The following is a 12045-nucleotide window of genomic DNA, read 5'->3' on the forward strand; positions in this document are numbered from 1 at the left end:
TGATTGACAACAGTGATCTTTTCAGCTAAATTATTTTTGTTTTGCTAGTTCTGATGGAAGGTTACACATAGAATAAGATTTCTATTTAAACGAAAGAGTAATTCATTTCTGGGCCTCTATTAAGTTTATATATTTGGCATATACAGTTTCCTTTTAAAGTGAACTATGCATGGAACTCAAATGGCACGAGAAATTAAAATTGGAGTTCTTATCTTTTCGGTACCACTATGTTCGTAATACAGCAGGCTTGCTTCACTGAGTTTTCTGTTAATCTTTAATGCTTACTGCGCTGTTCAGTGCACACTTTCAGGAAGAATGACTCGCTCTTTCAAGAGGCAATTCGCACTGTAATATTTGAGAACTTTATGACCATGGTACAAGTTAGAAATGTTCTTATCAAAAAGCCATGTATTAAATTTATACTCAAACTAGACCAAGTGCAGACCCGTTGGGTCTGTTCCCCCAACGTGTGGTTGTGGGGGGGGGGGGGGGGGGGGGGGGGGAGGCGGCATGCAGCATCACACACTGACTATCCCCCCCTCCCGCTAATGGAGGGGAGGAGAGGGGGGGGGGGAAGAGAGGGGGGGGGGAGGAGGGAGGGGGGGGGGAGGGAGAGAGGAGGGGGGGGGGAAGAGGAGGGGGGGGGGGGAAGGGGGAGAGAGGGGGGGGGGAGAGGGGGGGAAGAGGAGAGGGGGGGAGAGGAGAGGAGAGGGGGAAGAGAGAGGGAAGAGGAGAGGGGGGAAGAGAGGAGGGGGGGGGGGAAGAGGAGGGGGGGGGGGGGGGAAGAGAGGAGAGGGAGGGGGGGGGAAGGGGGGGAAGAGGGGGGGGGGGGAAGAGGAGGAGAGGGGGGGAAGAGGAGAGGGGGGGGAAGAGGAGAGGGGGGGGGAAGAGGAGGGGGGGGAGGGGGGGGGGGGAAGAGGAGAGGGGGGGGAAGAGGAGAGAGGGGGGGAGGAGAGGGGGGGAAGAGGAGAGGGGGGGAAGAGGAGGAAGGGGGGGAAGAGAGGAGAGGGGGGGAAGAGGAGAGGGGGGGAAGAGGAGAGGGGGGGAAGAGGAGAGGGGGGGGAAGAGGAGAGGGGGGGGAAGAGAGAGAGGGGGGGGAAGAGGAGAGGGGGGGAAGAGGAGAGGGGGGGGAAGAGGAGAGGGGGGGAAGAGGAGAGGGGGGGAAGAAGAGAGAGGGGGGGGGGAAGAGGAGAGGGGGGGGGAAGAGGAGAGGGGGGGAAGAGGAGAGAGGAGGAGGGGGGGGAAGAGGAGAGGGGGGGAGGAGAGGGGGGGAGAAGAGGGGGGGGGGAAGAGGAGAGGGGGGGGGGAGAGGAGAGGGGGGGGAAGAGGAGAGGGGGGGAAGAGGAGAGGGGGGGAAGAGGAGAGGGGGGGGGGAGAGGAGAGGGGGGGAAGAGGAGAGGGGGGGAAGAGGAGAGGGGGGGAAGAGGAGAGGGGGGGGGGGAAGAAAGAGGAGAGGGGGGGAAGAGGAGAGGGGGGGAAGAGGAGAGAGGGGGGGAAGAGGAGAGGGGGGGGAAAGAGGAGAGAGGGGGGGAAGAGGAGAGGGGGGGGAGAGGAGGAGGGGGGGAAGAGGAGAGGGGGGGGGGAGAGGAGAGGGGGGAAGAGGAGGGGGAAAGGGGGGAAGAGGAGTGGGGGGAAGAGGAGAGGGGGGGAAGAGGAGAGGGGGGAAGAGGAGAGGGGGGGAAGAGGAGAGGGGGGAGAGGGAGAGGGGGGGAGAGGGAGAGAGAGAGGAGACAGGCATTATCGTAATATGTAAGGGACATTTGGACAGGTACATGGATAGGACGGGGTTAGAGGGATATGGGCCAAGCGCGGGCAGGTGGGACTAGTGTGGATGGGACATGTTGGTCAATAAGACAATAGGTGCAGGAGTAGGCCATTCGGCCCTTCGAGCCAGCACCGCTATTCAATATGATCATGGCTGATCATCCACAATCAGTACTCCATTCCCGCCTTCTCCCCATATCCCCTGACTCCGCTATCTTTAAGAGCCGTATCTAGCTCTGGGCAAGTTGGGACAAATTTCCACGCTCTATGAGCAATTTCTTTAAATTGCATCCAATGCTTATTGGAAACCCAAGGATATATATTTGACTCTTATAAGACATGGGGATGCATTAATACCTTCCAAAAGGTTCAAAATCAGAATTAAACTAGGTAGCATATTAACATATAATCTGACTAAATCACAAAGTTCAGAGCAAGATACTAATCAGTACATCTGAGTACTATGCCTTACAGAAATCAAAATGATTAAGGCACAAAGGGATTAATTGCATGTAAACCAATGCCAAGGTCAATGTGATCTTAGCAAGAACAAGGTTACCAATGAAAACAAATCAGCCAGTCACAGCATGGAAAAACAAACTAACAGCAAACAGCAAATCCTTCGGCCCACCAAATCCACGCCAACCTGCGATCATCCCGTACACTAGCACTATCATACACACACACACACACACACACACAATGGACAATTTACAAATTTTACCAAAGCCAATTAACCCACAAACCTGTACGTCTTTGGAGTGTGGGAGAAAACCAGAGCACCCGGAGAAAACCCACATGGTCACGGGGAGAACGTACAAACTCCGTACGGACAGCGCCCGTCGTCAGGATCAGACCCAGGTCACTGGTGCTTTAAGGCAGCAACTCTACTGCTGCGCCACCGTGCTGCCCAAATTATGTGTGTCAGAAGTGGGATTCGAACCCATGCCTCCAGTGGAGACCAGAACAAAGGTCTGGTGCCTTCGACCACTCGGCCATCCTGACATGTCTCGGACTCTCCCATTCCTGCTCCTGTCCCAACCTTTCACCTTGCCTCTTTTTAACCAGCTGTCTCCCCTCACCTCTTTCTATCACCTATCTCCCCCCCCTACTCCCTCAGTCTGAAGAACGATCACACATCATCTGTTCCCTTTCCCTCCACGGATGCTGCTTGACCCTACAAGTTCCTCCAGCATTTGTTTTAACTCATGAATTCCAGTCTCACTCCAGAGCCTTAAGCACATAATTCAAATTAATTATTCACTGCCGTGATGGAATAGAACCACCTTGTTGAACAAGGTTACAACTGACCAGCCAAATAGTCTGGGTTTTTTAAAAAGTTTTATAGTATCATATTTAAGGGGGAAAAAAATCAATTATTTGACATTTATCCCACAGCTGTTTTGAGATCTGCTGTGGGCATTCCACAGTGTTATAAAAAGTAAACTGTTAACTAATATTTCACACACAGTTCAACAAAAATGCTTCTTTCATATGAAACCCAAAATGTTATTCACCACATGACTTGATTTTGTTTTAAAAAGATCACTTGGTTTGCTATTTAACTATACATGAAACAAAATAAGGATAAGCAAACCAATGTTCTCAATAGCTCAACTTATCCAAAGTACTCTTCGAAATTCCATTCCTACTTCAAACAGGCTCCGAAAATGTATTGAGACATTTGGGGGGGGGGGGGGGGGGGAGGGGGGAGATTCTAATGCCTGACATTATACATTAAATTGACATACAAAATTCACGGGTCATAAACTGAAGGACCATCAGATTAACTCAACAAAAAACAAATCAATTATTTGGTCTGAGCTGTAGGGAGAGGTTGAGCAGGCTAGGGCACGATTCCTTGGGGCATAGGAGGATGAGAGCTGATCTTGTAGAGGTGTACAAGATCATGAGAGGAATAGATCGGGTAAATGCACATTCTTGCCCAGAGTAAGGGAATCGAGAACCAGAGGACATGGGTTAAGGTGAGGGATGGAATATTTAATAGGAACCTGAGGGGTAATTTTTTCTCACAAAGGGTGGTGGGTGTATGGAACGAGCTGCCAGAGGAGGTAGTTGAGGCAGCAACTATCGCAACATTTATGATACATTTAGACGGGTACATGGATAGGACAAGTTTAGAGGGACATGGGCCAAATGCAGGCAGGTTGACCTAGTGTAGATGGGACAAGTTGGTTGTTGTGGGCAAGTTAGGCAGAAGGGCTTGTTTGCCCGCTGTATGACTCTACAACAGCCTGTTTCCATGTCATACATGTTGTATCCCTAAACTAAACCAAGCTGAAAAGGTTGTGAGGCATCATTGCATTCTTTCCACATCTTCAAACACTGGGGCGAGGGAAGCAATGAGCTTGCACTCTTTACAATATTCACCTTTATCTTGCTGACTCCTTGTAACTTTCCAATCTGCTGCTCTATGGTCTGCACGCACGAGTTACAAGTCATTCCCACCACAGATATCGTGACGCGATGCATCTTGCCTTTTCCGCTCTCTCTTCTTTGGTCACATCACTGGAAACAATAAACAAGAGATTAAAATGGGTTGGATATATAGGAAAGAACTGCAGACGCTGATTTAAATGCTGGAGTAACTCTGCATCTCTGGAGCACCACATTTAAAGCACTGCACAGCTGCAAAGGGGATTTATATTAGCCATGCAGGTTTACTTCCACATTTGCAAGCCGTAACCTCAAAAACAATACTGAGCAAATTTCCTAATGTTAGCTTGGAGATTGTAATGACGGATAAGAAAAATCAAAACATCTTGGGCAACCACAACTTTGACTTACACATTGTACGAAGGTGTATAAACACTGAGTCGTACAGCTTCGTATACACGTTCTTTATTGGCAGAACACATGGAGTGAATACACACAGCTGTTGTAGGTTCAAGCTCCTAGATGAATCTGAAGAATAGCCGAACCGGCACACTAGATGACGTGGTAGAAACCCGAACTGGATTACGGATTGGGTGTATGACAGTAAAAACCAGACATGGATCAAATCGGCTGATTGATCTACATCCTCCTTTTTAAACATAGAAACATAGAAAATTGGTGCAGGAGCAGGCCATTCGGCCCTTCGAGCCTGCACCACCATTCAATATGATCATGGCTGATCATCCAACTCAGTATCCCATCCCTGCCTTCTCTCCATACCCCCTGATCCCTTTAGCCACAAGGGCCACATCTAACTCCCTCTTAAATATAGCCAATGAACTGTGGCTCAACTACCTTCTGTGGCAGAGAATTCCACAAATTCACCACTCTTTGTGTGAAAAATGTTTTTCTCATCTCGGTCCTAAAAGACTTCCCCCTTATCCTTAAACTGTGACCCCGTGTTCTGGACTTCCCCAACATCGGGAACAATCTTCCTGCATCGAGCCTGTCCAACCCCTTAAGAATTTTGTAAGTTTCTATAAGATCCCGCCTCAATCTTCTAAATTCTAGCGAGTACAAGCCGAGTCTATCCAGTCTTCCTTCATATGAAAGTCCTGACATCCCAGGAATCAGTCTGGTGAGCCTTCTCTGTACTCCCGTACAAGCTCTCACTAAACATAAGTCCGCAAACTAAATAAAAGTATATATAAAACTAAAGCTTACAGACAGCACAATAATAAGGATGTAAACGTTAGCTAAAGCAACAGCTAAACAGTGGAGGATACGAAATGAGCAAGATGAATATAAGGAAACGAAGGAGACCTTCATCAATTAAAGTCCATGATAAGTGTCTAAACACAGTCTTTGTACTTGGGGTTGGGCTTACAAACATGTCCCGCACGTGTATACGGTACGGGCCCTCTGCCGTGCTCTTTGCAGGTGACAGCACTGCAGGTGTTGGTCCAGTCAGCACTGGTATCGCCAGAGTCTTTTCCACAGGGGGCTGCACAGGTGACTTTGTAGCCCTCTCGGCTAATAGTGATTGATCTACACACATAACATTAACAGTTTGAAATGCCCCAAGTCTGTTGGATAATCAGACAAAAGAAAAAGATCTAGATTAAAAATAGTAGGACATTCTTGCTATTGAGGGAGTACAGCGTAGGTTCACAAGGTTAATTCCCAGGATGGCGGGTCAGTCATATGTTGATAGAATGGAGCGGCTGGGCTTGTACACTCTGGAGTTCAGAAGGATGAGAGGATATCTTATTGAAACATATAAGATTGTTAAGGGTTTGGACACGCTAGAGACAGGAAACATGTTCCCAATGTTGGGGGAGTCCAGAACCAGGAGCCACAGTTTAAGAATAATGGGTAAGCCATTAGAACGGAGATGAGGAAATACCTTTTCACACAGAGAGTTCTGAGTGTGGAATTCTCTGCCCCAGAATTCTCTGGATGCTTTCAAGAGAGAGCTAGATAGGGCTCTTAAAGATAGTGGAGTCAATGGATATGGGGAGAAGGCAGGAACGGGGTACTGATTGTGGATGATCAGCCACGATCACATTGAATGGCGGTGCTGGCTCGAAGGGGCAAATGACCTATTCCAACACCTATTGTTTATTTAAAAAATGGCGTAAAGGGTAGTTTTTAAGGAGATCTTAAAGGGCATCAATCCCATAAATAGTAGATTATTCCATGACTGAAAATGGACAGTAATGACACATGGTTAAACAAGGAAAGGCAGATGCAGATTTAGAAACAAAGACACAACGTGCTGGAGTAAGTCAGTGGATCAAGCAGCACCTCTGGGGAACATGGATTGGTAACTGTAGACTTTAGAGATGCAGCAATAGAAACGGGCCCTTCGGCCCAAAAAGTCCGCGCCGACCAGCGATCACCCCGTACACACACTAGGGACAATGTACAATTTTACCAAAGCTAATTAAACTACAAAATAGTACGTCTTTGGAGTGCGGGAGGAAACCAAGTCACGGGGAAAACCCACGCAGTCACGGAGAGAACGTGCAAAAATCCGTATAGACAGCACCCGTAGTCAGGATCGAACCCTGGTCTCTGGCACTGTAAGGCAGCAACTCTACCGCTGCGCCACTGTACCACATGATGTTTTGGGTTGGGACCCTTGTTCAGAATAATACATCTTTTGTGACAATTATAAATTATTGCCTTTAATTATTTCAGTTTCTGTTCCATTACAATTTCTCTCCTTCAACCGTACCCAAAGGGAAGTTAATCTTCTGCACTAAAACTGAAGTGAGAAACTGAAATAATGATTGAATTATTTTATAATTAGCATAAACTTAAAATCCATTTCAAAAATATTAACACTGATAATATTTTGCATCAACAACACTTCACTGATTCAATCACAATATAACGTCAACATCCCACTGTGGTAAAAACAAGGGACATTTGCGGTCTGCATAATTTAAAAAAACATTAAACTAGATTCAGCACTAAATTCATTCCTGGGAATGCATCCAAATCCTTTAGTTTTTTTTTTAAAGGCACATGGAAACAGGCACTTTAGAGTCCATGCTGACCACTGAACACCCATCTACATGAACATGACTCCAATTTCTCATCCACTCCCTACACACAAGGGGCAATTTACTGAGGCACATTAACCTACAAACCCGCACGTCATTGGGACGTGGGAGGAAACAGTCACAGGGAGAACGTGCAAACTCCACGCAGACAGCACCTGAAGTCAGGATCAAACCTGAATCTCTGGCGCTGTGGTGCAACTGCTTACCCGCTGTGCCACTTGTCCATTCTGAATCAGCTCATACTCCGCTTAATTATAGGGCTCAGTAACTCATAATATCTCATTCCAATTTTAATCACATATGGTTTCCAATGTTGCTGCATATATTATTAAATGTTTTCAACATAGGATATCCACAAAATAGCACCTTCTCAAAAGCCAAGTGTGCAATTGCGTTAAAGAAATACAAAGTTGTCAATGTAAACTTGGTTGCACACTTGCCTGAACCAGTGAAAAACAAATTCCAAAGCATCAGCATGTCATCCAGTCAGGGATAGGAAGCATTGAAGGACCACTGCATAATCAGAACTTGTGTAAATAAAATGACTCTCAAAAATGTTTCCCTTCCAAAATGGTACAAAAAGCATTTGTCAAGACTTCGGAGAAATTCATTGCAGTCATGACCCAGCGTCACAACTATGAAAAAAACTTCAATAATAAGGAATATTTTATCAACTTGGATTATACTTCAATGGAGAGTTAATACCGGGCTTCTTTTCCCCAGTACCATCTCTCTTCCTCTCATGTACCACCCCCACCCTCGTCTCCAATAGATACAAGGAGCTCACCAAATTACTTTGTCATTAAGATTCAGACCATCTGAAAAAGGTTACTTATAACTAAACAAACAGGTTCACTTCTTAATAAACAGACAGCTCACAATACGGTTTGGTAGACCAATTCAAGCTTTACTAATTATCGGCCGATGGAAATGGCAAGCAAAACCCCAGCCAAGTGAGTAACACGGACACTTGGCTATCTTCTCTCCACTTCCCTGAACACAGAATTACATGGTATTTTACACTGATCTTTTATCACCCGAGCACATTCCAAAGACATTGGTCATGGTCAGAGGTACAGGAAATACACGTTACTGCAGGATACATCTGAGTTTGTCTCTTGTCAATCATCAGTCGCATCAAAGGCCTCCTGTCATGTGGAACAAGACAATTCCCATTGTTAGCTGTTTGCACACTAAACTCAGAAATTCCTTACTAATTCAGTTCCAAAAGCTGCCAGAGATCTTCCTTGCACTTATTCCATGGAGCGAGACTTTAGTTAACCCTTCCAATAACCCTGTGTTTTGGTTCGGCGTCACTGCTGTCACTCGTTCAGTAACATATTTAAGGTAATTCCTCACATCTTTGAAATATAGAATCATTAATATTTTAATTACATATTATACTAGCTTTCCATCAACATCTACAATATATATTCAATTTATACATAAAGCTCAGCTTTGTTTAATTTTAGATTAATAATTCTTATATATTATATTTCTATTTATATTTTATATTGTATTTACATTGTTTGTACTGTATTATATTGTTTTATATTATATTTATATTCATGTATATCATATATATAAATATCTATCTAAAATATATCTCATATATATATATATATAATATGAGATATATTTTAGATAGATATTTGTATTAATATATATTTTATATATATATATATATAGATATATATGTAGACAATATGAATATATGTATATATATATATACATATATATATATATACATATATATATATATATATATATACACACATATAATATATATATATATATATATATATATATATATATATATATATATATATATATATATTTAAGAGGGAGTTAGATGTGGCCCTTGTGGCTAAGAAGTTAGGTGCAGGAGTGGGCCATTCGGCCCTTTAAGCCTGCACCGCCATTCAATATGATCATGGCTGATCATCCAACTCAGTATCCCGTACCTGCCTTCCCTCCATACCCCCTGATCCCCTTAGCCACAAGGGCCACATCTAACTCCCTCTTAAATATAGCCAATGAACTGGCCTCGACTACCCTCTGTGGCAGAGAGTTCCAGAGATTCACCACTCTCTGCGTGAAAAAAGTTCTTCTCATCTCGGTTTTAAAGGATTTCCCCCTTATCCTTAAGTTGTGACCCCTTGTCCTGGACTTCCCCAACATCGGGAACAATCTTCCTGCATCTAGCCTGTCCAACCCCTTAAGAACTTTGTAAGTTTCTATAAGATCCCCACTCAATCTCCTAAATTCTAGAGAGTATAAACCAAGTCTATCCAGTCTTTCTTCATAAGACAGTCCTGACATCCCAGGAATCAGTCTGGTGAACCTTCTCTGCACTCCCTCTATGGCAATAATGTCCTTCCTCAGATTTGGAGACCAACATTGTATGCAATACCCCAGGTGTGGTCTCACCAAGACCCTGTACAACTGCAGTAGAACCTCCCTGCTCCTATACTCAAATCCTTTTGCTATGAAAGCTAACATACCATTCGCTTTCTTCACTGCCTGCTGCACCTGCATGCCTACTTTCAACGACTGGTATACCATGACACCCAGGTCTCGCTGCATCTCCCCTTTTCCTAGTCGGCCACCATTTAGATAATAGTCTGTATTATCTTATATATAAATAATAAATATTATATAAATAAAATTATATAAATAAAATAAGAACGGGTCCTTTTCAGAATGGCAGGCAGTGGCGAGTGGAGTGCCGCAAGGCTCCGTGTTGGGGCCGCAACTGTTTACCATATATATTAATGATTTGGAAGAGGGAATTAGGAACAACACTAGCAAGTTTGCGGATGACACAAAGCTGGGTGGCAGAGTCTGTGAAATGTGAAGGGGGTGTTAGGAAGTTGCAGGGTGACCTGGACAGGTTGAGTGAGTGGGCAGGTGCGTGGCATATGCAGTATAATATAGATAAATGCGAGGTTATCCACTTTGGCGGCAAAAACAAGGGGGCAGATTGTTATCTCAATGGGGTTAGGTTAGAGAAGGGGGAGGTACAGCGAGACCTGGGTGTCCTTGTAAGTCCACTGAAAGTTGGCTTACAGGTACAGCAGGCAGTGAAGAAAGCTAATGGAATGTTGGCCTTCATAACAAGAGGATTTCAGTATTGGAGTAAAGAGGTTCTTCTGCAGTTGTAAAGGGCTCTGGTGAGACCACATCTGGAGTATTGTGTACAGTTTTGCTCTCCTAATTTGAGGAAGACTAGGCTTGTATTCACTGGAGTTTAGAAGGATGAGTGGGATCTTATAGAAACATATAAATTTATAAAAGGACTGGGCAAGCTAGATGCAGGAAAAATGTTCCCAATGTTGGGTGAGTCCAGAACCAGGGGCCACAGTCTTAGAATAAAGATGAGGCCATTTAAGGCTGCGGTGAGAAAAAACGTTTTCACCCAGAGAGTTGTGAATTTGTGGAATTCCCTGCCACAGAGGGCAGTGGAGGCTAAATCACTGGATGGATTTAAGAGAGAGTTAGATAGAGCTTTAGGGGCTAGTGGAATCAAGGGTTATGGGGAGAAGGCAGGCACGGGTTATTGATACAGGACGATCAGCCATGATCACAATGAATGGCGGTGCTGGCTCGAAGGGCCGAATGGCCTCCTCCCGCACCTATTTTCTATGTTTCTATGTCAAGATATATGAATATAAATATGATACAATACAATTAACTTTATTTTTCCATTAGGAACTTTGGTTTCTGCAGCCATACAATAGAAATAAACAATTATACAAGACACACAACCAACTCAATTCACAGACATCCATCACAGTGAGTCTCCTCACTGTGATGGAAGGCAGTCTTGTCTCTCCCCTCCACAAAACAATATAATACAATACAAACACATATATAAAGATATATTTTAGATAAATATTTATGTTCATATATCTTATATATATATATATATATTTCTATATCTATATATATATATATATATATCTAATATATGATATAAAACAATATAATGTATAGTCTGAAGAAGGGTGTCTACCCGAAACGTCCTATTTCCTTCGCTCCATAGATGCTGCCTCATCCGCTGAGTTTCTCCAGCATTTTTGTCTACCTTTGATTTTTCCTGCATTGATCTGCAGCTCTTTCTTAAATAAAACAATATAATACAACACAAACACAATATAAATATATATCATGTCTTATATATTTATAATGTATTTCTAATATATTGCAATAATTTGCTGTAAGATCAGTTACAATGAAGAGTTTAAGTGAGAGTGTAAGTGAAACCTGCAGGTTGGTTCTGCTGCCAGTAATGATCCACACTGTGTCATGCTCCCTTTAGACCAGTTGTTTATACAGAGGATCCCCGATAGACCACACGCTCCTCACTCCCAGCGTCAACACCGACAATAGAAGATGTTTAAAGATCACGGGGCGGTGGGGTTGGCAGCGGGATATGTCTGTCACCTGAGGCCTGGGCCGAGAGGCAGCAGCAGCAGCAGCAGGCGGGTGCGAGAGCCCACGTCCTCCCTCCGTGGCGGCGGCGGCGGCTCCAACGCTGTCTGACCCCCGGAACCAATCGGCGCGGACGCTGCTGCCCAAAGATACTGGAGGAACTATCTGTGATGGTGCCACGCGGGACGGGATTAGCGGGCGGACCCTCCCCGCGCGTGCGCAGAGTGGGCGGCGGGGCGGAGGCGAGGAACCTCGTCGCTAGGGAACGTCGGCGTTTAAAGTACAGGATTAATGGTGTTAAATGTACACATTGTACACGGATCAATGGTGATTAAAATACAGGATAGATGGTGTTAAATGTACACATTGTACACGGATC

General features: G+C 44.6%; 1 protein-coding gene and 1 non-coding gene across 5 annotated transcripts in view; both read right to left on the bottom strand.

Moving 5' to 3' along the window:
* Nucleotides 1-11759, bottom strand: part of atp7a (ATPase copper transporting alpha) — an 81402-nt gene extending 69643 nt beyond the window's left edge. Inside the window, exons 1-2 of one of the 4 annotated variants that reach the window (XM_055643522.1) lie at nt 11679-11759; nt 4156-4293 (exon numbers count right to left, since the gene is read on the bottom strand). In XM_055643522.1, coding sequence (XP_055499497.1) covers nt 4156-4257 — 102 coding nt within the window. In that variant the 5' untranslated portion in view covers nt 4258-4293; nt 11679-11759. The other 3 variants (XM_055643523.1, XM_055643524.1, XM_055643521.1) reach the window with 3 other exon arrangements.
* Nucleotides 2687-2769, bottom strand: trnak-uuu (transfer RNA lysine (anticodon UUU)). Its single transcript has one exon. It is a non-coding gene; the product is annotated as a tRNA-Lys (tRNA).
* Nucleotides 11760-12045: the final 286 nt, after the last annotated feature.

Source organism: Leucoraja erinacea, chromosome 12 (genome assembly GCF_028641065.1).
Source record: "Leucoraja erinacea ecotype New England chromosome 12, Leri_hhj_1, whole genome shotgun sequence".
Taxonomy (NCBI): Eukaryota; Metazoa; Chordata; class Chondrichthyes; order Rajiformes; family Rajidae; genus Leucoraja; species Leucoraja erinaceus.